Source organism: Cervus elaphus, chromosome X (assembly GCF_910594005.1).
Source record: "Cervus elaphus chromosome X, mCerEla1.1, whole genome shotgun sequence".
Taxonomy (NCBI): Eukaryota; Metazoa; Chordata; class Mammalia; order Artiodactyla; family Cervidae; genus Cervus; species Cervus elaphus.
The window spans coordinates 59,144,858-59,172,614 of NC_057848.1; the positions used below are offsets into that span (position 1 = coordinate 59,144,858).

General features: G+C 39.9%; 1 protein-coding gene across 1 annotated transcript in view; it reads left to right on the forward strand.

The window, feature by feature from the left end:
* SLC9A6 (solute carrier family 9 member A6) overlaps positions 1–27,757 on the forward strand; it is a 54,469-nt gene that overhangs the window by 13,111 nt on the left and 13,601 nt on the right. The window contains exons 7-14 of the mRNA XM_043895503.1: positions 610–715; positions 6,807–6,948; positions 8,817–8,922; positions 10,145–10,233; positions 12,196–12,309; positions 14,754–14,865; positions 16,368–16,521; positions 26,260–26,290. Coding sequence (XP_043751438.1) covers positions 610–715; positions 6,807–6,948; positions 8,817–8,922; positions 10,145–10,233; positions 12,196–12,309; positions 14,754–14,865; positions 16,368–16,521; positions 26,260–26,290 — 854 coding nt within the window. The remainder of the gene's footprint in view (positions 1–609; positions 716–6,806; positions 6,949–8,816; positions 8,923–10,144; positions 10,234–12,195; positions 12,310–14,753; positions 14,866–16,367; positions 16,522–26,259; positions 26,291–27,757) is intronic.

Consider the following 27,757-nt stretch of genomic DNA (forward strand, 5'->3'; position numbering starts at 1 on the left):
GTTTTCTAAGAGAAGGATTTTTTTCCCTCTCAAGCTGAAATAGCCTGATAGTTGTCTTCTTGTTAAGTTAAATATAGCAGCTGTAATTCTGGTCATAAATTTTATGCCAACCGGAAACCAAACTCGTGTTTTCATTTCCCACTGTCTTTGCTAAACTGGTATGCTTAAAATTTGAAAGTCAAATAGAAGTGAATTATAAAGCTCCAAGGAAAAAATGAAGTTTGCAGCAGGAAATGCTTTTTGTAATAGTCTTCTTTATCAAAGATTAATGATCACCTGGTCTGTAAGAAATTCTGAATGTATTTTTTATGGGAAAGATATGTACAAGGCAAGATTATTAGCATTTGCATAAAGAATGTAGGCCAACTCAGTCCTCCAAGGTTATTTTCGACTGTTAGAGAGAGGAAGGGGATATTACAGGTACACAGTTAGGGAAAAGAAAAATATTGACATAAAATTACTGAATCTTTAATATGGTATGAATGTTTATTAGGATTGAATTCTGAGATGAAGAAAGAAATTTCCAAATAACTAATATGATCATCTATGAAGGGAAATATGTTATATTTGTAATGTCTTAATATTTCTGTGACTCTTTCTACTTGCTAGTGACTGTTCTTGCCATATTCCACGAGCTTCAAGTTGATGTTGAACTCTATGCACTTCTTTTTGGTGAAAGTGTCCTCAATGACGCTGTTGCCATAGTGCTATCTTCGTAAGTGATTTTTTTTTTCTTATTTTATTCTGTATGTTGAACATTAGGATTCTAAGAACCAGAAGTCACTTGTTGAGTAGAGTACATTATGAATAGAAACATTTGAAAAACTGAAGCATTTTTCCCCCGTGAATAAATATATGCTTATAGATTACATGGAAAATTCATAGAAACCAAAAAAAGAGGGGAATATATATATATGCATGGCTGATTCAGTTTGCTGTACGGCAGAAAATAAGACAATAAAGGAAGGAAAAGTGACATGTATCCCTGACACCTAAAGACAATTACTGCAAGCATTCTAGGACATTTTAAAAAATTCTTTTCTTCTATGCATAATATTTTTACATAGCTGTGATTGTAGTGTATGTATCATTTTGCATTCTGTTTTAACATTATAACATGGACATTTGCTCTTCAAATTGAATTTTTTGGCAGAGCTATATATTCACATGGTTCAAAAATCAAAACTATATAGAAAGGTATACATTGAAAAATCACTTTCTCACTCCTGTCCTCATCCACCTATCCCCTCAGTCCCTTATAGGTAATCATTTTGATTAGTTTCTTCTGTATCCTAGTGTTTCTTCAAATGCAAGCACGTATATGAATAAATATTCTTAATTTGCCTCATTTCTTATTTTAAAAGTAGCATGCTGTATATGTTCTATACCTGACTTCCTCTCACATAACTACATTCCAGAGATCTTTCTGTATCAAAGCAATGAGTTTCTCATTCTTCATTTACAGGCACATAGTATTCTGTGTACAATACTATGAACTGTACTATAGTTTATTTAATCAGTCTTCTATTGCTGGAAACATAAAGGGTTTACAATTCTTTGCTATCTCAAATAATGCAGCTGTGATTAACTTTCAACTTGCCTGTTTTATATGTACATTAGTATATTGGTTATTGGTAGAATAAATTCTCAGAAGTGAGATTAGTGGATTAAAGGGTAAATACATTTGTAATTTTGTTACATTGCTAAATTGCCTGCCAATTAACTGTTTTGCATTTTAGCCATCAAATTATGAGAGTGCCTGTTTCCTCATAACTTCACCAACAGAGTATTTGTCAGACTTTGCTATTTTTGCCAATTTGATGATTAAGAAATACTTCATACTTTAATTCATATTTCTCTTATTTAACATAATCATTTCAGAAACTTAATTTTTAAAAGTGCTAAGTAAAAAAAAAAGTGCTAAGTAGTATACTTTTTAAATTTATTTTTTAATTGAAGGATAATTGTTTTACAGAATTTTGGTAAAGAATCCGCCTGCAATGCAGGAGAGCTGGGTTCGATCCATGGGTTGGGAAGATTCCCTGGAGAAGGGAATGGCTACCCACTCTAGTATTTTGGCCTGGAGAATCGTCGCAAATAGTCGGACACTTTTTAAAGACAATGAAAATGAGCAATATTTTAATATAAGTATAGAAATCACTATATATGCTACTAGAAGATATTTGCAGGTGAAAGAATGGATGTGAGCCTCTGAGGAACTGTGGCCTGTCCACTCACTCCTATTAAGCAAACATCTAACCCTATAGACAATTGCCTTTACACCAGAACTTTCTACAAGAGAGAGTAAAACTCCTTCACCTTTCCTCCTTACTTTTATTTCTCTCCTTAATTTCCACTTCACTAACCATAAAAGAGCAGTTAGTCACTGACTCTGGTTTACACAACTTGATTTCCCCCATTGTCTTAACTGCAAAGTGGAAAATTATCCTTTCTGAGATATAACACTAATTCCTTAAATGTTGTGTATGAAGATGTGCAAAAGATCAGATCTTCTTTTGTAAATGTAGTGCATATAAATTCTACCCCCTCTACCATATTTATTGCCAGAATTTTTTGTGATTGTGGTGGCTCAGATGGTAAAGCATCTGCCTGTGATGCAGGAGACCTGGGTTCAATCCCTGGGTTGGGAAGATCCCCTGGAGAAGGAAATGGCAAACCACTCTAGTATCCTTGCCTGGGAAATCCCATGGACAGAGGGGCCTGGTGGGCTGCAGTCCATGGGGTCGCAAACAGTCAGCATAAGTGAACGACTAACACTTTCACTTTCGTAGGAGGTTACTAACTGAAGTGCTTGGCATTACGTTTTTCATCATCTTTCGTTTGCCTTTAAAAGTACATTAGATAGCTCAGCTGGTAAAGAATCCGCCTGCAATGCAGGAGACCCTGGTTCGATTCCTGGGTCGGGAAGATCCCCTGGAGAAGGGAACAGCTACCCACTGAAGTATTCTGGCCTGGAGAATTTCATGGATTGTATAGTCCATGGGGTCGCAAAGAGTCGGACACGACTGAGCGACTTTCACTAGATGTAAATAGTCTACTTTGTGTTGACCTTTGGTGATTTTCTAATGTGTATATTCTGTAGAAACAGCCTTGTGGAAAGAGGGGGACCCCTTCCTGAAGGACTTCTCTTTGGCAGTTAACAGGTTAAGATACCCATTCTTGAAATTTATGTTGGAAGTTGTTTTTGTTTGTTTTTTGACCTGTTAGATTGACAGTAACTTTTTTTTTTGTTAATGTCAATACTTTAATCTGGTGAGGGTGGAGTGAAACTGATTCCCTCATTGCTGTATGAGGTAGAGCTATATGTACTGATATAGTGTTGTGTATACCTAGAGATGCTCTACGTTGAATAGTATTCTTCTGAATGGGTATACCATGATTACCCTAGAGACCTAGGTTCATACTAATTTAAAATATGTTTTGGGGGTCATTTACATTTTATAAAATGTAAGTATGAGTAAACAAACATGACAGACAAACTGTTTAGCTTTACTAGTTACCAGAGATACACATGTTAAATCAGTGGCCATTTTTACCTGTTCAGTTAACAAGAACAAAATTGTTAATGAAAAATATTTACTGCTGGTAATGGTCTACTATAGTCATTCTTAACTGGAGGCAGTTTTGCACCATCACCACCCCCCAACCAGGGAATATTTGGCAATGTCTAGGGACATACTGGTTATCAAGAATAGGAGAACGTTGCTGTTGGCATCTAGTGAGTAGAAGCCAAGGGTGCTGTTAAATAACCCTTCAATACACAAGAGAGCACCCACTACCTAACAAATAATTACCTGGCCCCAAATGTCAGTAATGCCAGGATTGAGAAACCCTGATATCATTTTAAAACTATATCACTTGTACATTGTTGTTGACATTGAAATTGGTATTACCTGCTCTTTTGTATTTTATCTTTTGTCATTTATGATAATAAATTGATACATGTTTTTAACAAAAATTTAAAGTATTTGACTTAGTAGAAAATGCCTGAAATTTCAGTTCTCAGAAATAACCACTTATTAAGGTTTTCATCCAGATTTTTTCCATTAGAATATTAGCGTACATATAAATAATATTTATTTTTAAACAAAAAGGCATAGCACTATACATACTTTTCTGTAACTTCCTTCTTTCACTTGGACATTGTACTACATTAATACCTCCTTTATCCCATTGTATGGATACACTACTAATGTACCTCTGCATTTCCCCTGTTGATTAATATTTAGTGTTTTCTAATATTGTATTATTGTGAATAGCACTGCAGTGAATATATTTATATATAAATCTTTGTGAATCCTTGAGAGTATTTCTGTAGGGTATTTTTTGAAAGTAGAATTTCTAGGCCATTGGATATCATTACTAAAAAATTGAGAGATATAGTCATATTTCCCTCTTAAAATGTAATACAGATTTAGTTGAAAGCTATTGCTCAACATGTAAAAGCAGCTATAGGTTTAGTTAATACCTTGTTTCTAGGAATGTATAATGGGAAAACAGTCCAAAATTTGTAAAAAGCACAAATAATGTTCTTTCACACTGTTCTTTATAGTAGCAAAAATATTAGAAGCTACTTTAAAATGTCCAATAGTGAGGAAATGGTTAAATAAATCATGTTATATCCATTTGGACCATTTTGAATTCTTAAAACACCACAACTAGAGAGACTGTAGTCATTCTTATGTCATTGTCAGTTGAAGAAGCAGAATTCAGAACTGTATGTTCACTATGATTACAACTAAACATGAACTAGCATGCATGTAACAAAAAGATTGAGGACATAAGGAGAAGGGGATGACAGGATTAGATGGTTGGATGGCATCATTGACTCAATGGACATGAGTTTGAGCAAACTCTGGGAGATCGTGAAGGACAGGGAAGCCTAGTGTGCTACAGTCCATGGGGTTGCAAAGAGCTCAACACAACTGAGTGACTGAACAAAACAAAAAGAGGGGGAAGAAATACAGAAGGAAAATAAGAAAATAAGTCAGGGTAGTGGAATGACGGGGAGATTTTCCCTTCTAAATTGTACATTGTATAACTCTCAGGATTTTTTTTTTAAGTATTCATAAAAATGCTGCTGCCTCAAGTTAAAATGTTGACTGATGTAGAAAAGATGAATTCAGATTTCAATCCAGAGGCCAGCATTTGAAAAGGAAGAAGACAAACCTCTCATCTGTTCTCAGCCCACCATGCTTTTCCTGTACATTTTAGTGATTAAAGAATAAAATAATGATTAATGTGAATCTTGAATTCCCATGAACTACTCCAGGGAAAGCGATCTCAGAAGGCATTGCATTGATATTTTGTTCCTGTCAGCATTTTGGAAACTATGGCCAGAGAGAAAGAAGGTTGTTGTAGCAGTATTTCTTTTCTCCAGCCAGCTGCTATATTTTCATGCTATAATATAGTCAACTCTCATTTACAGTGGTAGGGTCCTTTATGTGTAGGTAAGATAGTATGATGTGAAAAGCCATTTCATATTCACTAAAACAGTATCAGATCTACCAGTCACAAAATGATCTGGTCACTTTGAAGATTTAAATGCAGATGTTTAAAGTTTCCAATTCAAATTGAGTCTCAGAAATTTCTATATGCCATTACCAGAAATTCATATTGGAGTTATACTTCAATGAGATAGGTAAAATTAGGAAATGTTACCTTGGTCTTAGATTTTGTTTTGTTTTTTAACTTAACTAGGGAGATGTGAAGAGAACTTGGTGTACATGGTATAGCAATGTCATTTTTTAGCTTCGAATCAGAAAAAGCATTGCCATAACCACAGGGGGAATTCATTATATTCTTAGGAATGTGTTTTCTCTGCTTCTTTTCTTTGACATGACTTGTGTGATCTTTGAGTCTGGATTTATTATACAAACACTGGTGCTCAATTAACTGTGATGAAAACTGACTTAGTAATGGTAGGTGCTTTTGCCAGAGACCCACTAGCAAGAGTGATTTTCTCAGCTGTGTTTATTTCCTGGGGCAACTGTTTCAAAAGAAGTATTTTTAGACAAGGTTTGGACTGTGAGTTCAAGATGGGGAGTGTCCTTTCTAATTACCTGTCTTGGCCTCTTACAGAGTGACTTTCTTTCAGAAGTTTAGGTGAAGGATTCAGCTGGGTATGCCAAAAGTACTGTTGAGTGGACTGTAACTCCTTGGAAGGCCTTTCAAGCCCTTCTATCTACAAAAGTCCATTTCAGTGAGTGAATAGATAGGAGGTTCTGGGCCCATCTGGTATTATAAAAGTTGAAAGGATTCTTTAGTCATCTTTTTTATTTTTCCCATAGGAAAAACAAAATGTGATCAGGTTGGGTATTGAACAGTATTCTTTATATTTTTATGCATACTCTGTTGGAGACATGGGGAATTTTTCATTAGTTTGTTCACATTATTAGTACGTGAGGGCTTTCAGGCACTCAGTACCATTAAGTAAGTAGTCACAAAAGAATAGTGCTGCATGGTATCTTGAGACTAGAGGAAAAGGCTTGGTTCGACCTTCATTTCTTTAGAGGATCTTACTGAATAAATGTTCTACCTTCTGAAATTGTCACTTAACAAAAGCTGAGTTTTCTTGTTAGCTGATCCACTGCAGCGTGTTTTGGTAACCTTTGGTCCTTATTTTGGCAATTCAAATCCAAAGTTTTGGGTTTTTACCCCCTCTTATTTAATCATCAAGCTCGACACTAGGTAATTTTTAAATTTTTATTTTATTATTTTTTAGATAATGTTTTAAAAGTAAAAATTGCTTCTCAAAGAAAGAGCCATTTCTTTCTCTTTTGTAGCTCAATAGTAGCATACCAGCCAGCTGGAGACAACAGCCACACCTTTGATGTCACAGCCATGTTCAAGTCTATTGGGATTTTCCTTGGAATCTTCAGTGGCTCTTTTGCAATGGGTGCTGCTACTGGAGTGGTGACAGCTTTAATATCCTTTTTTTATATTTATCTTTTCTTGTTAACTTTACAGAGTAATGTAATACTGTGTTCCGTGGTCTCCCCTACTTCTGCAATTGACATCATGTTATAATTATTAACCTTATAACCAAGTACTTGGCTTGAATTAGGCAATCATCTTTACCAGTAAATAAATAAAAGAATTTTATTGCTTTGTGTAGGCCTTCATGCCCTTAAACACTCACTACGGAATTCTATTTAGACAGAGTGACCCTTTGGGGGTGAATTTTAAGGCTGTAGACTGAATTGATATAAAGGTAGGTATTTTCCAAAGAGCCTCTTGGGTGTTCTATGTGGCTGTTCAGCCTGGCATCCTTTTGCTCTTCATTTAATAGGATTAATAAGAATGTATGATCTTGATACCAACTGAATAAAATAAAGTTCCTGGGTTAGGATAGATGGGAGTTCATCTTAGCTCCCACTGATTTTAACCTCATGCTCTCAAGTCCTACACATTACCACTAGTTTGCTTTTAGAAACATTGAGCCAGTCACTCTTATATTCATTAAAAAAATTTTCTTTTTTCTTAGTCATTGCAGTTTCACGTTCATAAGTTAAAATATAATAGAAAATGACAGTTTAATAAATGGATCTAAATTTTCTGTTATTGGATTCTTTAAGTGCAAGTATACCTAAACTTCTGGAAATTCAATTTTCTGTTTTATATCAAGCTTTTCATTCTTCAAAAAAAATTTCTTGTTTACCTGTTATATACCACATGCTATGCCCTGTGTATTACAGATAAACAAGACCTCTTGTGGCCTCTGCCTTTTGGAACTCCTAATATAGAAGAATTGCTGGCACTGCACTTCATGGGACCTCAGTGTAGGAAGGTGGAGGGTGAGGAGAGCAGGAAAGATGAGTAGGATTTGATCTCTAAAGAACTTCCAGCTCCAGAACTTTCAAGGTACTTTCATAGAAAACAAATACTTTTCCAAGAATATATTCATTTTCTGTACTTCAGTTTTGTGCTGGAAGAAGCTTGTCTTAGGACTTTTTCTCAGGCAAACTGAGCCCTAAAGGGACAGTAAAAACAGTTCTGAAGAAGGACCAGGCCAGCTAGTATCTCTTTCCAAGCCTAAGTTCCTTGAGAAACTTTATCATTGTGTTGTAGTACACATTTGTTGAGGGGAATGTAGACTTCAGGCTGAGATTTGCCACAGCTTGATACAGGCCCTTCCACTGGCAACTATCAAATACTTAGACCAGTATGAGTGAGTGACATGCCTCAGTTTCCTCATCACAGAGTTACTCTACATCACAGAGAGGATTGAACATCAAATCTCATGAATTGAGAATTGAGAATTTTTACTAGGTATAAATTGCTATTATTATGGAAGCTGTCTTGCTTTGGGTCTCAAATTAATAGAGTTGGCATGTTGCGTATCTGATCTGTCACTCCTGCCCTTTACTGTCATGTCTGTTCTTTACTTGGATTAGGAAGGCAACCCACTCCAGTATTCTTGCCTGGAAAATTCCATTGACAGAGGAGCCTGGTGGGCTATAGTCCATGAGTCTCAGAAGAGTCAGACACGACTGAGTTACTGAGAGCACACACATGCTGTTCTTTACTGCATGGTTTCTAACAAAGCATGTGATACCCATAAAACAATTGGATGGACTGAGCTGTAGAGCTTCATCATGGAAGGGAGGACTGCTGACTTCTTAGTACAATGCTTATGTTCAGAATTTCTTCACTTTGGTGCCTCCTTATTCTATGACTTTTGTGTTAGAGAGTGGAGAATCCTTCTGCTTTCAAGCTTGCCTTGCTTCGACTATAATTTTTTCTAGTAACACTTTTGTATTATGAGATCTTGTTGTCAACCTTGACAGTCTTACGTGACAAAGTTCACCAAGTTACGAGAGTTCCAGCTGTTGGAGACAGGCCTGTTCTTCTTGATGTCCTGGAGTACCTTCCTCTTAGCTGAAGCATGGGGTTTCACAGGTAGGTTACTTTCTCCTTTTAATTGTCACTTATAGGGAGTGACTTAGCCAGTGATTTTTTTTTTCTATGTGTGGACCAACTCCTCTAGTGTTTGAGCACTCTTGTTAGGGTTGGCGTTTATGCTGTCATTTTAGAATGTAAAAGGTTTTCACATGAAAAGATGCTCAACATCACTCATTATCAGAGAAATGCAAATCAAAACCTCAATGAGGTACCATTACACGCCAGTCAGAATGGCTGCTATCCAAAAGTCTACAAGCAATAAATGCTGGAGAGGGTGTGGAGAAAAGGGAACCCTCTTACACTGTTGGTGGGAATGCAAACTAGTACAGCCATTCTGGAGAACAGTGTGGAGATTCCTTAAAAAACTGAAAATAGAACTGCCATATGACCCAGCAATCCCACTTCTGGGCATACACACCGAGGAAACCAGATCTGAAAGAGACACGTGTACCCCAATGTTCATCGCAGCACTGTTTATAATAGCCAGGACATGGAAGCAACCTAGATGCCCATCAGCAGACGAATGGATAAGAAAGCTGTGGTACATATACACAATGGAATATTACTCAGCCATTAAAAAGAATGCATTTGAATCAGTTCTAATGAGGTGGATGAAACTGGAGCCCATTATACAGAGTGAAGTAAGCCAGAAAGAAAAACACCAATATAGTATACTAACGCATATATATGGAATTTAGAAAGATGGTAACGATAACCCTATATGCAAGACAGAAAAAGAGACACAGATGTATAGAACAGACTTTTGGACTCTGTGGGAGAAGGCAAGAGTGGGATGATCTGAGAGAACAGCATCAAAACATGTATATTATCAAGTGTGAAACAGATCGCCAGTCCAGGTTGGATGCATGAGACAAATGCTTGGGGCTGCTGCACTGGGATGACCCAGAGGGATGGGATGGGGAGGGAGGTGGGAGGGGGGTTCAGGATGGGGAACACATGTAAATCCATGGCTGATTCATGTCAATGTATGGCAAAAACCACTACAATATTGTAAAGTAATTAGCCTCCAACTAATAAAAATAATTGGGGGAAAAAAAGAATGTAAAAGGTTTTCAATGGAAGCGGTTCCTCTCAACAAAGTAAGTCACAACTGAAAAATTTAACACTAAACATCTAATTCACTTCTATGAATAAGATCCTTAGTATAAAAGTTGAGAACATGCCTTTGATGTGAACTTGGAACTCATTGTCTTTATAGGTGTGGTTGCAGTGTTGTTTTGTGGCATCACACAGGCCCATTATACATACAATAACTTGTCCACAGAGTCTCAGCATAGAACTAAACAGGTAAGAGAAACTTTATAGTTTGTCAATAAACTTTTTTTTGCAGCAAAACAATTTTTTTTTTTACTGAAAAATAATCTTTGTTCTGTTCAAAGTGATGTCTGCTCATTTCAGTTCCTCTTCTGTTGGCTCCAGAAATAGATGAGACTGGCAGATTGAAGGGTGACAGCTTTTAGGGTAGAGATAGATAAGCAGAGTAGCCAGGGGCTGTTAGTATTGTGATTCCAATGGTCGGTTAGCTTCTTTTCTTTGTTTTCCTCTAATGGCTTTTTTTCTTCTAGTTTTATTGGCATACAGCACTGTCTTAAGTTTAAAGTGTACAGAGTAATGGTTTGATTTATATACCTCATGAAATAGTGACCACATCATGTCATATAGATACAAAATTAAAGAAATAGGAAAACTTTTTTCTTGTGATGAGAACTCTTAGGATTTACTCTTAACAACTTTCATATATAACATACCACAGTGTTAATTATACTTATCATATTGTGCATTACATCCCTAGTACTTGTTTATCTCATAACTGAAAGTTTGTACCTTTTTACTTCCTCTATCCAATTCCCCTCTCCCTAAAACTTGCATTTGGTAACCACACATCTGATGTCTTTTTCTATGAGTTAGTTTATTTTTGAAGTATAATTGACCTATGACACTGTGTTGTTTGTGTATGCTCAGTCACTTCAATCATGTCTCTCTTTGTGACTCTGTAGACTGTAGCCCATCAGGCTCCTTTGTCCATGGGACTCTCTGGGCAAGAATACTGGAGTGTATTGCCATGCCCTCCTCTAGGGGATCTTCCTAACCCACAGATTGAACCCACATCTCCTGTGGCTCCTGCATTGCTGGTGATTCTTTACTGCTGAGCCACTGGGGAGGCCTGTAACACTATGTTAGTTCCTGTTACACAGCATAGCAATTTGGTGTTTATATACATTTCAAAATAATCACCATGATAAAAGATAATACCTTATTATTGACTATATTCCCCACACTGTGCCTTTCATCCCATGACTCATTTATTTGGCAACTTAAAATTTGTACCTCTTAATCTCCATCACCTATTTCTTTCCTTCCCCCAACTCTATCCCCTCTGGCCACCATCTGTTCTCTATATCTATAACTCTGTTTCTGTTTTTTTTTCCTTTGTTTTTAGAATTCACATATAAGTGAGGTCACATAGTATTTGTCTTTCTCTGACTTATTTCACCTAGCATAGTGCCCACTAGGTCCATCCATATTGTTGCAAATGGCGAATTTTAATTCCTTTTCATGGTTGAGTAATATTCCATTGTGTGTGTGTGTGTGTGTGTGTGTGTACACACAGTGATGTAAACAGGTGGAGGTGGGCAGGTAGCAGGGCAGGGAACAGAGCACTGGACTATAACGTGTAAACCCTCACTCTCTTAGTGAGGGCTAAGACCCACATAAAAAGTGAAATCACATGGCAAGGTGGTATGAGAGTTGTCATGAAGCACTCTGTGCCAGGATAAAATGACTTGAACTGGGTCTTACAGCCTGTAAAGAGGGAAGTGTCTGGGACCTGCTATATTTAGGGATTAATTGAGTGGGGGTGTAGAAGACGAGGGTGGCAGGGATACCACTTAGGGTCCTTTCCCAGCATTATGGATGGGAAGTAATGAAAGTTAGACTAACGCAGTGGCCGAGACAGCCAAGAACATTCCAAAAGAAAAATTGGCAGGGTTTGGAGGATGAGGGTGAGGATGACTGAATATGGGAATTGAAGAAGGGAAGTTGATTGGGCAAGTAAAGGGGAAACATTTATGGCTTTTTCTGTGGGACCAGAAATGTCATCTCTACATTTGCTTCCCTCTGAACCACATGTTTTGGAGGATATACATGAACATTACATATTTGAAGTATCTGTTTCAATATCTTAGTAATACTCATGTTTTCAAATTATGTAGATTTTTGCTGGACTAACCTTTTGAAATTTCGTTTCAGTTGTTTGAGCTTCTCAATTTCTTGGCAGAGAATTTCATCTTCTCCTACATGGGACTGACACTGTTCACCTTCCAGAACCATGTTTTTAACCCAACATTTGTAGTAGGAGCATTTGTATCCTTTATTATATATTCTGTTTTGGAAACTTCTTTTTAAATTGAGATTTGCATGTGTTTTCTTGGGGGTGGGATGATTGATAAGACTGATAAGAATTTATAAGGATACATATATTTTTAATATAAATAATATGTATAATAATAATATATATAATATTTTCCTCTGAGTAAAGTAAATAAGGATTTCAACTCTTTTATCCAGTCTGTTCTATTTACATTTTTGTTTATTGCACAAATAATACTGACAGATTGAAATGACAAGAAAAAGTTTCCTACCTTTCTGCCAACTCCAAAAGATAAAACTGCTTGTCCTCTGTTACTGAACGGAAGAAAGAGAGATTGGATGATGAAGAGCAGTTTGCAGTCTGTGCCATAGGGCAGTAGTTGAAAGATGATGAAAGATGGAAGGAGGCTTGCCCACTCTTTCCCTCTCTGCCACCCTTCTCTTTCTCTCTCTCATTGAGTTTTTAAAACCTAGTTGAAAAGGAGAAGCTGATTACATGAAAGAGAGCAAGCAATAGTGCCAACCTCACAAGAAGGTAGGAAGAGATGGAATCCAAAGCACATGGGGAGGGATGGGCCTCCAGTGGGAGGAAGCACAGCTCTGCCATTGTTCCAGGAGAGGGTAGAGTATGTAGAGATGAAGGTACATTTGCAAGATGGCATTTCTCTGATTACTTCTATTTTTATCTGTAAAGTAGGAGGTGAGATCATCTGCTGAAAGTGAGATAGGAGCAGGTGGCCTATCAGTTATCTATTATGTAACAAATTACCCTAAAATTTAGCAACTTAAAACAACAAACGTGTTATTTTGCTGTTTCTGAGAGTCTGGAATCCAGAAGCAACTTAACTGGCAGGTTAAGTTGGCAGACTCCAGTATCCCTCATGAGATTATAATCATGTTCTGGGTTGGGACTGTACTCTCTCAAGACTTGACTGGGACAGAGGAGCCACCCCAAGCTCACTGACATGGCTGTTAACTGGAGGCTTCAGTTCTTCTCCACGTGGACCTCTCCATGGGGCAACTCACAACATAGCTTCCCCAGGGGGACAGAGTGAGATGAGAGAGCACCAAGATGGAATGCAAAGGGCTTTTATGACCTAATCTTGGAGACAGTGTACCATCTCCCTTCTGCTGTTTTCTATTGGTCACACACAAACCCTGGTAAAGTGTGAGCTGAGACTACACAAGGGTGTGAATACTAGGGAACCCTCTAGGAGGCTGGCTCCCATAGATGATAGAAGTTTTGAGGAAATAGTTGTTGCAGAGAGTAGAAAACTGCATTGACCAAAGAAATGCAATAGAATCGCTGAGCGGTGTTAGAGACCCATTTGAGTTTGGGGAATAAATGTTAACAGTAGAGTCAGTCTGCCCTGCTGTATGACTTTATCCAGGACTATTTAGCTATAAGCATGGAGAAAACAGATAGCTGAGTCCATCTGAGTTTGTAGTTTTGTCAAGTTGGTGCAGTGAAAACAGAGGGGAAAGGGATTGCTGAGTATTGGAAAGAGTTTTATTAAGATGCAGCTAGAAAAGGAAATGAAGAGGGGAGAGGACTGACTGATGGGAAATCAGAGGGGTATTTGGACTGGAGGTCCCAGTAAGATGGAAGAATTATCTGCAATAGATGGATGTGAAACATGGAAAGAGAAATTGTGGTCAGAGAGCGGGATGTTTGAATTAGTGATTTTCAAAAGAAGTAGTATTTTAAGAAACCACCTCAGAATGAAGATTCAGCCAAAAGAGAGTGCCAGAAATATTTTCTTAATTAAAACTCTAAGTAGGATCTGTGTTAGAAACTGAAGTATTACTGAAATACCATTCTACAGAGTCTTAGTCTTCTGAGAATGAACTTCAGGCAGAAAAAGATAAATCCTTATTCATAAGAGAAAAACCTTAACTGTAAGACTCCCATGAAAGCAGTAACTTCATATCCTGCTAGTCTTTGAGAAATTTTTAAGCAGTCAAGTGGCTTGAATCCACAGTACTTACCCAGAACCAAGGTTAAATATTTTCTGTAGGTTTTCGAGTCTATTAGGAGTTGAAATTCCTCAAAACAGAATCCTACCATGGAAATTGACTCTTACCAGGAGACCCTTGTTCTCTTTCTGGCTGTATTTGTTAGGATATAGGTTTGGTTTCATGGGGTAATTATCAAAGTTAACCAAGGTTTTTAAAAGATAGAAATGTATTTCTCTCTCATGTAAAAGTCTGGACTGGTGCAGCAGGCTCTGCTCCACAAAGTCACCAGGGACCCACACAGCCTTGTAACCATCCTTAGGGAGTTATCCTTGTTCTTAAGGACCCAGGTGGCTCCCCCCTCAATCGTTAGCCATAATAGCAAAATCCTAGAAACAGTACAAAAGTCCAGTGATAGGAATGTATGGTCTAAATAATGTTAACAATAAAAAGAATTATCCTTAACCTATTAATAATTTTAGATTGCTATTTTCTTGGGAAGAGCTGCCAATATTTATCCCTTGTCCCTCTTACTTAATTTGGGTAGAAGAAGTAAGATTGGATCAAATTTTCAACACATGATGATGTTTGCTGGTAAGTTTTAACTCTCTCTTTCTTGCCTCCTCCAGGAAACAACTCACAGTGCATATACCAGTCTGATTTTAGATGGAAATAATATGCTGATAGTATATACAGTTCAGTTCAGTCGCTCAGTTGTGTCCGACTCTTTGCAACCCCATGAATCGCAGCACACCAGGCCTCCCTGTTCATCAACTCCTGGAGTCTACCCAAACCCATGTCCATCGAGTCGGTGATACCATCCAGCCATCTCATCCTCTGTCGTCCCCTTCTCCTTCTGCCCCCAATCCTTCCCAGCATCAGGGACTTTTCCAATGAGTCAACTCTTCGCATGAGGTGGCCAAAGTATTGGAGTTTCAGCTTCAGCATCAGTCCTTCCAATGAACACCCAGGACTGATCTCCTTTAGGATGGACTGGTTGGATCTTCTTGCAGTCCAAGGGACTCTCAAGAGTCTTCTCCAACACCACAGTTCAAAAGCATCAATTCTTCGGCGCTCAGCTTTCTTCACCGTCCAACTCTCACATCCATACATGACTACTGGAAAAACCATAGCCTTGACTAGACGGACCTTTGTTGGCAAAGTAATGTCTCTGCTTTTAAATATGCTATCCAGGTTGGTCATAACTTTCCTTCCAAGGAGTAAGCATCTTTTAATTTCATGGCTTCAGTCACCATCTGCAGTGATTTTCCCTTAAACATTGAAATCGCAGCCTCCAGTAAAACATCCTTTTTAAAAGTGTCCCATTCCTTTCTATGGGAGTTTTCTCATGTTCTGGTTCCAAATTCCCAGTTCAGAACTATGTTAAGTGTAGTGGAGGAGGTAAAGATGAACACATTTTCACACAAAAATCTATATGTGCATGTTTATGGCAGTTCTCTTCATAATTGCCAAAACCTGGAAACAGCCCAATTGTCTGTCTTCCAGTGAGTGAGGGAGTATGCAAACTAATGGCACCTCCATGCCATGGAATATTCCTCAGTGCTAGAAAGAATAAACCAGTGATACATAGAATATATATGGCCCTCAGAGGCATTGTGCTGAGTGAAAGAAGCCAGGCTTAAATGGTTTCATTATATATGTTCCATTTACATGATATCCTCAAAAAGACAAAAACCCAGCAATGCAGAGAAAATTAGTAGTTACCAAGAGTTTGGTAGTATTATGAGAGGTTATACCAAAAAGAAGGTAGCACAAAGGAATTTGGGAGAGGGGTGATGAAACCACTGTGTCTCGGTTGTGGTAGTGGTCACACACCTCGATACATTTATCAAAACTTATGGAACTGTACACCCGAAAGAGTGAACTTTAATGTAAGTACATTTTAAAATAGAGTTTAAAAAATTATTAAATGATCAATGCTTGTGAGTATCAACTACTAATTCTTTTACTTTTTTGTTGTATATACCTATGTATGTTGAAATATGTATTTGTTCATGCTATTCTAAGGTCTCAGAATATACCTTATGTCTTTGAATTTATGAAGTTCATGTTGTCCTCCTCCTATTCCCTTGTAGGCCTTCGTGGCGCGATGGCGTTTGCCTTGGCCATTCGAGATACGGCCACTTATGCCCGGCAGATGATGTTCAGCACCACACTTCTGATTGTGTTTTTTACTGTGTGGGTATTTGGTGGTGGCACCACTGCCATGCTGTCATGTTTGCATATAAGGTATGTGTTGACTGGGGACCTCACTGTAGTATTAAAATGTAATTTGGGTTATTTTTCTTTTAACCATGAGAGAATTTTAAGCTTAGATAAGTCCCTAATATTTCATTTCTTCCTTATAATAAGTGTATAACATGTAGCACAGAAAAAATGGAAAATATGCAAAGGAAGGATAAAAACGATTGTTAACACTTGGAGGGATGTCTTTCCAGACCTCTTGGTCTGCTCTATGTATTTTTTTAACAAAAAGAGGCAACACTACAGGTACTCTTATAAACTGATTTTTAAATATAATATAGCATAGACATTTATGTTAGTAAACATCATTATTTTAATAGCTGCTTACATTGTAATTTATTAACCAAATCTCTACCATTGGACTTTTGTGTTGTTTTTAGGTTTTTGTTATTATGGCTAACTGAGAATTTTGCTCTTACTATTAAGATTAACAGTGTGAATGTTTGGAAATGCATATACCCTTGTGCACTTGGCTATTTCCTTAGGATGCATTCCTAGAAGTCGAATTGCTTGGTCAAGGGATATGCATATATTTAAGACTTATTATTCATATCTCCAAACTGGATCAAACATTTTCTTGTATCTGCAGCATATGAGACAGTCCGATTTATCCCAGCCCAAATCAACAACTAGATATTATTGTTCTTTCTTATCTTCATGATCAGCACTGTTTCTGACCTGACAATCCAAGGCCAAGGTTGTAAGATCTTAGTCTTGAATGCACACTAGTTAATGTATTCAATTGGAAAAAGCTCCCTTGTATCTCAGGAGTTCTGCATTTGTTTCCATGGGTACAGCAGTCTGTAGTTAAAGCCGTTGTAGGTTTTACTTCTGTGTTTGCTGTAACTTCAAAGATCTTGAGAGCTACTGAGCTTCTAGAATGTGTAAGGTTCGTTAGAGAAAACAGTATTTCTTTCACATCTTATAGAGTCCATTCTCCATTTTATGCATTTCTTTTAATACTCTAAATAGCAACCAGCCCTAAGTCAGACTTTGAATGTTGTTATGATTGTCTTTCTCTCTCTTTACTGTTCAAATCCTTTTATTACAAGTCCTGTGCTGTTACTGTGGATAATTGAAAATACATCAAAATAATGTTCTTGTAACTCTGATTATTACTTCAGGGAGGACCTGGCATTTGTTGAACATCTTCTATGTGTGGGGCATTATGCTAAGTGCATTTTATTTATTTATCTAATCACAATCACTCCATTTTACAAGTGGGGAAATAGAGGCTTTAAAAGTTTCTAGTTGTTCAAGCTCATAAATACCATTAATAGTGGACAGAGGAGCCTCTAGTCTCACTTGATTTGTCCTAGACCTCTGCATCAAGAAATGAGGATGGTCCATTTTGGAAGGGTTAAGCTCCTTTTTTTTCCTCAAGAGTTTTAAAACGAAGGTTCTTCCTTATTCTACTAAGGAAAACAAAGCCAAAACTAAATGTTAGATAATTTAGGAAAAATAACACTCTTAAGTGGAGTCTCAGTGTTTAAGTAGAATCAGTTCTCTTCCCTAACTGCCTTTCGCACATACTAAACCAAATACCCATGTTTACCCCACCCCCCAGAAAAAAGCTACCCAAAAACATACCTACTCACATAAAGTTGAATCCTCCTCACCAGCTTTGCAAGCTCTTTGGCCCCATCTTGCCTGTCCTGTAGCATGGTTTGGCATTCAGTGGTATACATTATCTTACAGTCTTAGGTTAACTATTATTAATGTTGTTGTTTGGGGGTTTTTTGGCCTCTTTGCAGAGACTGGAATTTAAATTTCTCTTACCTCCCCCCAAATTTGTTGAGTATAATTGTGAGACTACTAAAAAGTCCTTCAGTTTTAACATATATGCAGGATTAGGCTTGACTGAGTTCTTGCCCCTTTGTTTAGTAATTCTGTGATCTTGAGCAAGTTCTTTAACCTTTCTAAGCCTCAGTTTCCCCATCAGTAACATGTGTGACAGTACTTTCCTCCAGGGTTGTTGTAAGGATTCCTGAGCTCATGTCTGTAAAACTCTTAGTACAATACTTCAAATGTGCCTTTTATTCATTTATTCGATGAATACTAATTTAGCACCAACCATGTTCCCAGTGCTGTTTTAAGGGAAAATTTAGTGGCTGTCAACTGGCTGCGATTCCCCACAGGGGCCTTTGGCGATGCCTGAAGACATTTCTGATTGTCACAATCAAAGAGAGGGGGCTGCTACTGGCATCTTGTTGGTAGAAGCTAAGGATACTGCTGAACATCCACAAGTACACAGAGCAGTCCCCACAACAAAGAATAATCTGAGCCAAAATGTTGGTACTGCAAAGGTTAAGAGACCCTGATCTGCAGAGGTACAGTGGTAGTAACAAGATAGAAAAGGTCTCTGGTCCCATAAAGTCTATACTGTAGTGGGAGAAGACAGATAGTAAACTAGCAAGTAAGTAAATGAAGATGACTATTAGAGGTGATATTAAATGCTCTGATGGCAAACAAGGTGCTATGATAGTAGGTGGGCATAGAGTGTATTTTATAGATGGAGCTCAAGAAAGGTGTCTATGAGGTTACATTTGAGCTTAGGATACCTGAATGACAAGATAATGCCAGTTAAGCAGTGAGCAGGAAGAATAGTGGTCCAGGCAGAGGGGAGAGCAAGTACAAAGATCCTGAGGCAGGAACAAACAGCCTGTTGAATGAAAAGGAAAAAAGCTCACCTAGCTGGAATATAGTAATCAAAAGGGAGGTAGGAAACAAGGTGGGCAAGATCCTTTAGGGGCAGGGCTTGACAAATGTGTCCTGTCAGGGGCCAGAGAATAATATTTTAGGCTTTGAAGGCCATATAGTCTCTGTCTCAACTACTCAACTCCAGGATGAAAGCCCTATAGACAATACATGAATCAGTCGCCATGGCCATGCTCCCACAAGACTTTATTCACAAACGCAGGAGGTGCACCAACTTGGCATGGTCAATGGACCCCTGCTATTGGTTCTAGTAGGACACAGTAAGGAATTTGGATTTTAAAATCCACTTGGAACTTCCCTGATGGTCCAGTGATAAAGAATCCACCTGCCAATGCAGGAGACATGGGTTCGATCCCTGGTCCAGCAAGATTCCACATGCATGGAGCAGCTAAGCCTGTGCACCACAACTACTGAGCCTGGGTGCCCGAGAAGAGGAGCCCATATACCACGACTTGAGAATAGCCCCTACTTGCCACAACTAGAGAAAACCCTCACGTAGCAACAAAGACCCAGTGTAGCCATTAAAAAGAAAATGTAGTGTAAATAAAAGAAGAATATCTTAAAAATAAATTTTTCTGTTTAAAAATAAATAAAATCCAGTGGGCGGTCTTGTAGGATTTCAAAGCAAGAACGTGATGTGATCTGTCCTATTGTGTGAACAGCGGCTCCTCAGTGAGTGAGAGCCAGCCAGCTCTTTCTCTGTCCTTTTGCATAGTTTGTGACAGTCACCTTTGGCTCCTTGTTGTGTACCACACATAGTTTGCACTTCTCCATCTCTGAGCCTTTGCTCATACTGTTGCCTCTGCCTGGAATGCTCTTCTACTCCCAGGAAACGACATAGCTCAAACACCTCCTCCTTTCACCCTCTTCTTTTCTCTGAGAACCACTCTTCTGTCTGCTTACTGTAGAGTACCTCTGTTATAGCACTGTTTTCAGTCAGCCTTGTAATGATGATGTTATTATAAGAGCTACCATTTCAGTTCAGTTCAGTTGCTGAGTCGTGTCCGACTTATTGCGACCCCATGAACCGCAGCACACCAGGCCTCCCTGACCATCACCAACTCCCGGAGTTTACCCAAACTCCTGTCCATTGAGTCGGTGATGCCATCCAGCCATCTCATCCTCTTCGTCCCCTTCTCCTCCTGCCCCCAATCCTTCCCAGCATCAGGATCTTTTCCAGTGAGTCAACTCTTTGCATGAGGTGACCAAAGTATTGGTGTTTCAGCTTTAGCATCAGTCCTTCCAGTGAACACCCAGGACTGATCTCTTTTAGGATAGACTGGTTGGATCTTCTTCCAGTCTAAGGGACTCTCAAGAGTCTTCTCCAACACCACAGTTCAAAAGCATCAATTCTTTGGCACTCAGCTTTCTTCACAGTCCAACTCTCACATCCATACATGACCACTTGAAAAACCATAGCCTTGACTAGATGGACCTTTGTTGGCAAAGTAATGTCTCTGCTTTTTAATATGCTATCTAGGTTAGTCATAACTTTCCTTCCAAGGAGTGAGTGTCTTTTAATTTCATGGCTGCAGTCACCACCTGCAGTGATTTTGGAGCCCCCAAAAATAAAGTAAGCCACTGTTTCCACTGTTTCCCCATCTATTTGTCATGAAGTGATGGGACCAAATGCCATGATCTTAGTTTTCTGAATGTTGAGCTTTAAGCCGACTTTTTCACTCTCCTCTTTCACTTTCATCAAGAGGCTTTTTAGTTACTTTCTGCCATAAGGCTGGTGTCATCTGCATATCTGAGGTTATTGATATTTCTCCTGGCAATCTGGATTCCAGCTTGTGCTTCCTAGAGCCCAGCATTTCTCATGATGTACTCTGCATATAAGTTAAATAAGCAGGGTGACAGTATATAGCCTTGATGTACTCCTTTTCTTACTTGGAACCAGTCTGTTGTTCCATGTCCAATACTAACTGTTCCTTCCTGACCTGCATATAGGTTTCTCAAGAGGCAGGTCAGGTGGTCTGGTATTCCCATCTCTTTCAGAATTTTCCAGTTTATTGTGATCCACATACTCAAAGGCTTTGGCGTAGTCAATAAAGCAGAAATAGATGTTTTTCTGGAACTCTCTTGCTTTTTTGATGATCCAGGAGATATTGGCAATTTGATCTCTGCTTTCTCTGCCTTTTCTAAAACCAGCTTGAACATGTGGAAGTTCACGGTTCACGTATTGCTGAAGCCTGGCTTGGAGAATTTTGAGCATTACTTTACTAGCGTGTGAGATGAGTGCAATTGTACGGTAGTTTGAGCATTCTTTGGGATTGCCTTTCTTTGGTATTGGAATGAAAACTGACCTTTTCCAGTCCTATGTTCACTGCTGAGTTTTCCAAATTTCCTGGCATATTGAATGCAGCAATTTCACAGCATCATCTTTCAGGATTTGAAATAGCTTAACTGGAATTCCATCACCTCCACTAGCTTTGTTTGTAGTGATGCTTTCTAAGGCCCACTTGACTTCACATTCCAGGATGATGGCTCTAGGTGAATGATCACACCATTGTGATTATCTGGGTCATGAAGATCTTTTTTGTACAGTTCTTCTGTGTATTCTTGCCACCTCTTCTTAATATCTTCTGCTTCTGTTAGGTCCCTACCATTTCTGTCCTTTATCGAACCCATCTTTGCATGAAATGTTCCCTTGGTATCTCTAATTTTTTTGAAGAGATCTCTAGTCTTTCCCATTCTATTGTTTTCCTCTATTTCTTTGCATTGATCACTGAGGAAGGCTTTCTTATCTCTCCTGGCTATTATTTGGAACTCTGCATTCAAATGGGACTATCTTTCCTTTTCTCCTCTGCTTTTGGCTTCTCATCTTTTCACAGCTATTTGTAAGGCCTCCTCAGACAGCCATTTTGCTTTTTTGCATTTCTTTTCCATGGGGAGGGTCTTGATCCCTGTCTCCTGTACAATGTCATGAACCTCCGTCCATAGTTCATCAGGCACTCTGTCTATCAGATCTAGGCCCTTAAATCTATTTCTCACTTCCACTGTATAATCATCAGGGATTTGATTTAGGTCATACCTGAATGGTCTAGTGGTTTTCCCTACTCTCTTCAATTTCAGTATGAATTTGGCAGTAAGGAGTTCATGATCTGAGCCACAGTCAGCTCCCGGTCTTATTTTTGCTGACTGTATAGAGCCTTTCCATCTTTGGCTGCAAAGAACATAATCAGTCTGATTTTGGTGTTGACCATCTGGTGAGGTCCATGTGTTGAGTCTCCTCTTGTGTTGTTGGCAGAGGGTGTTTGCTATGACTAGTGCTCTTGATTTTGCTGACTGTATAAAGCTTCTCCATCTTTGGCTTCAAAGAACATAATCAGTCTGACTTCAGTGTTGACCATCTGGTGATGTCCATGTGTAGAGTCTTCTCTTGTGTTGTTGGAAGAGGGTGTTTTCTGTGACCAGTGCATTCTCTTGGCAGAACTCTCTTAGCCTTTGCCCTGCTTCATTCTGTACTCCAAGGCCGAATTTGCCTGTTACTCCAGGTGTTTCTTGACTTCCTACTTTTGCGTTCCAGTCCCCTATAATGAAAAGGACATCTTTTTTGGATGTTAATTCTAAAAGGTCTTGTAGGTCTTCATAGAACTGTTCAGCTTCTTCAGCATTACTGGTTGGGGCATAACATAGGCTTGGATTACCGTGATATTGAATGGTTTGCCTTGGAAACAAACAGAGATCATTCTGTCATTTTTGAGATTGCCTCCAAGTACTGCATTTCAGACTCTTTTGTTGACCATGATGGCTACTCCATTTCTTCGAAGGGATTCCTGCCCACAGTAGGAGATATAATGGTCATCTGAGTTAAATTCACCCATTCCAGTCCATTTTAGTTCGCTGATTCCTAGAATGTCGACATTCCCTCTTGCTATCTCCTGTTTGACCACTTCCAATTTGCCTTGATTCATGGACCTAACATTCCAGGGTCCTATGCAATATTGCTCTTTACAGCATCGGACCTTGCTTCTATCACCAGTCACATCCACATCTGGGTATTGTTTTTGCTTTGGCTCCATCCCTTCATTCTTTCTGGAGTTATTTCTCCACTGATCTCCAGTAGCATATTGGGCACCTACCGACCTGGGGAGTTCCTCTTTCAGTATCCTATCATTTTGCCTTTTCACACTGTTCATGGGGTTCTCAAGGCAAGAATACTGAAGTGGTTTGCCATTCCCTTCTCCAGTGGACCACATTCTGTCAGACCTCTCCACCATGACCCGTCCGTCTTGGGTGGCCCCACACAGCATGGCTTAGTTTCATTGAGTTAGACAAGGCTGTGGTCCTGTGATCAGATTGGCTAGTTTTCTGTGAATATGGTTTCAGTGTGTCTGCCCTCTGATATCCTCTCGCAACACCTACCATCTTACTTGGGTTTCTCTTACCTTGGACGTGGGGTATCTCTTCACGGCTGCTCCAGCAAAGCACAGCCACCGCTCCTTACCCTGGATGAGGTTGCCCCTCCTGACCTTGAATGTAGAGTAGCTCCTCTCGGCCCTCCTGCGTCCACGCAGCCGCCACTCCTTGGATGTGGGGTTGCTCCTCTCTACCACTACCCCTGACCGTGGATGTGGGGTAGCTCCTCTCGGCCACCACCCCTGACCTCAGACATGGGGTAGCTCCTCTCGGCCGCCGCCCGAAGCTACCATTTAGCAAGTGTTAATGATGAAGGACAGGGAAGTCTGGCGTACTGCAGTCCTCGGGGTCAGAGAGAGTTGGACACAACTGAGCGACTGAACAACAGTGATGTATCACTGTTTTAAAATCTTTAGACACATTTTCTTGTTTAATCCTTGCAGCAACTCTGCATGGGGGCCATCACCCCCATTTCTCAGGTGATAGAACTGTGGTTCATAGGGCCGCATGATTTGACTAATTTCAAACAGCTAGAAAGGAGCTGAGGTCAGATTGGAACCCAGCTCTCCTGGACTGCAGAGCACTTGGGGATTGCGCTGTAGTTATGTCTGTCTCTCCCACCAATCTGTGAACCCCTGGAGGGCAGGGCTGTGTGTAAATCATGTCTATGCCCTGTGCTTAGCACAGCTTATCCTGGCAGGTAATAACTGCTCTGATAAATATTTATTATGTTAACTTGGCCTCCAATACTCTTCCATCTTAGAATTAAACATGAGTTGTCAAGACCACTAGATGTCACTTGAGATACACAAATGTGGTTAGCGTTTAGCAAAGGAGGTATTAAAAAGCTTCTGGCCATCTTAACAAAGAAGAAATGAGCATTTCTTGGAATTCTGAATCTGATTATGACCATCTGTTTTTCAAGTATTTGGCCCTGATTCCCTTGCCTTCCAGATAAGGTCGTGCATCATTTTCCTTCCTTTGGTGTTACTAGGTTGCTCCTGCTGCATCTTCTCACACTGCTCTTTTTTCTGTGTTGTCGGTAGTAGTGGCCTTAATCGATAAACATTTGAACACCTATTGTGTGTCAGGTACTGTACTAGACTCTGGGGATACAGAGATGAATTGGGTGGGACATGACCTTTACCCTCAAGGAACTCACAGTCTTATCTGGGGAGACTGACAGGTAAATAACTATACTCTACTGTACTAAGTATTATAATAAAGGAATTAGAAAGTACTATAAAAGCCCAGAGGAAAAATGATCCTGACTGAAGAGGTCACAGAATGGTTCCTTTGGAACTCAAAAAAGGAGAACAAAATAAGGGACAATACAGTTCAGATAGAGGGACCAGCACAAGCAGAGGCATGGAAGCTCAGGAGAGGACAGGGTCTGGGGTGAGGAGCAGTCGGTTCTCGCTACCAGTGGGTGTTTGTGCGAGGGGGAGGGGAAAACTGGGCCAGAGTGGCAGGGGTGGCTAATTTGAAGAGAGTCTTGAATGCCATACAAAGGACTTTAGACCTGACCCTCTGGGTTACAAGCTGCTCTCAGAGACTTTTGTAAAGGTAGTAAGCCAGTGAGCTCTCTGCCTGAGATGGCTAACTCTCAGGGAGAGCCTGGCAGTGGGGGACCCTTACAGCCAGTTGCTCCAGACGCTGTGAGTCAGAATGAGGTCCCAGATTGAGCAGTTGAAATGTAAAGGAGAGAGGATCTGAGAGACAGTTTAGAGGGAGAATGAACAGAGGTGGCCCTGGAGAAGGCAATATAGCAACCCACTCCAGTACTCTTGCCCGGAAACTCCCATGGACGGAGGAGCCTGGCAGGCTGCAGTCCATGGTGTCGCAAAGAGTCGGACACGACTGATCAACCTCACTTTCACTTTTCACCTTCATGCATTGGAGAAGGAAATGGCAACCTACTCCAGTGTTCTTGCCTGGAGAATCCCAGGGACGGAGGAGCCTGGTGGGCTGCCATCTATAGGGTCGCACAGAGTCGGACACGACTGAAGCGACTTAGGAGCAGCAGCAGCAGAACAGAGGTGGTGAGTGCTCAGATTGAGGAGATAGAGGGGTCAAAGAGAGCTTCTCATAATGAAGCTGTTCCCTGAGATATGGAAAGCAGATAAAGAATCATGAAGAACCAAGGCTAATGGCTATCCATTCGCCTATGGAAAAACACCCTGGAATTGGACCTTCTCTTCAGTCATCATAACAGAATGTTGCCTGGAGAGCTGAGAGGTCTGAAAACATGCAGCTTCCTCCCGGAACTGCACTGGGCCAGCCTTGTTTGTGGAACTGCCCTAGAGTTCTTATTCAGCCACTGGGGCAGCACTGCTTGCCCTGACTCCTGCTTATTGTGGACTTGGTCACAAAAGAAAAAGTTATTTTTTCTGAAACTGGTAAATGGGATTGGCTTGCAGGAAGAGAAGGTTAGTAGACCCTGCTTGCCTTAGGAGTCAAGCTGTTGCTAAGGAAAATGGCAGGAGCCAAAAGTCTACAGCAGCAGCCATTGAGAAGCACAAAAATATTAGTCATTTCATAGCTTCTGTGTTGAGAAAAGTAGTTGCCTAGGAGTGCTCACTTGTGAATAGGCATTGTTTTTTGGCTTCAAGATCTCATTTGCCTTTTGTGTTTTTCTTTTAGGGTTGGTGTTGATTCAGACCAAGAACACTTGGTAAATATGCATTTGTGTTGTCTTGGCATTTCTGTCAAATGTGCGGTTGCTTGGAAAGAAAACAAATCTCTGTAGACTTCATGCCACTGTTATTTAGATCCTGTCCTATTTGCATCAGCTTTTAACTGACATCATATCATTCCTGGCTTTTCTCACTGCTCGATAGAGACAAAACTGAATTTTAGGCCTTGAGTGGTTATCAAGGGTGACAGCTCCCCTATCTGTGGGCAAGGCTGGGCTTTGGCCACAGACAAGAACAGTCCCTTAAGCACTCCTGGGTTTTCAAGTGACTGCTCTGGCACAGGGAGCCTTTTTCCATTTTGGTTTGCGCATGAAGTCTTGTCTCTGATGTAAGCCCCACTCCAGCTGCTTTTCCTGTGCAACTTTCAAATTGGATGACCAGCAGCTGCCCTTGAGAACTGCCCGGAAGCCTTGGACTCTTCAGCCAGGCTTCCCTGCCTGTTCAGGAGAATGTGCTTTCTTACCCTCTGCCTCAGCCCTGCCCATGTTTCCTTGCTTACACTCATGTGTCACTTTCTCTATTGTTTCCTTGAACCAGAACTTGGTAGACTAGTGCATTGTAACTCAGTGCTTTCTCTAGACTGACCACCTTTTTCTGGTATTTTCCTTCCACCTTTTAATGCTTTCTGAGCACAGCTGAATAGGTGCCTCTGCCCTAGACATGAGATGGGAAATCACAGAAATGAGGTTTTTGAACATGGAAAGCATCTCTTTAAAAACAACAGTTCTTTTTCTTGTCTGAAACAGGCCCTGGTCTACTTGTCTTCAGAGTGTAATTAAAAAATTTTTTTTGTCAGATTCATTTCCTGAATGCTAATTTTGCTAGCTATCGAGTGATGAGTTTGTATGTGACCTAGGATGCACCTGCCTCTTTTGTGGTCAGAACCTTAAAGTATAATTTCATGGGCTTGGAATAATTGTACAAACCAGGCTGGATGAATTCCCATGATGCTGAGTTCCTGGGGTAGTTTCCAAAGGATAATAGCCCTTCAGTGCCTCCACCCCCATGTCAAAACAAGAGTAGTGATCAGACAGCTCCCCAGACAAGTGCTTGATCACCATCTGTGTATGCCTCTACCTGTATGTCCCCTCTGTCACCACAGAGGACAAATGGAAATGGAGTGACAGGGAGAGAGCCAGGTAGGTGAGTACCAACTGTGACATCCAGAAAAAAAATGTCATTTTTACTTTGCACTCAAAACTGTGGATGCCTTGGCTCAGTATATTGTTTACTCAGTATTTCAAGTGTCCACCAGGAAGCACAGAGGAAGATTTTAGTAACTATGGAGCATGTAGGGGTTAGGTTTACAGGTGTTCATGTGGTGAGGGGATCGTGAGATTTGTAGATTTGTTGCTGACGGCTTCAAAAAGTGGAGCTATACAATCTAATGCCTCCTGATATGAAAGGAAACACTGTAAGCCTGTGCAGTGTTCTCAGACTTTTTG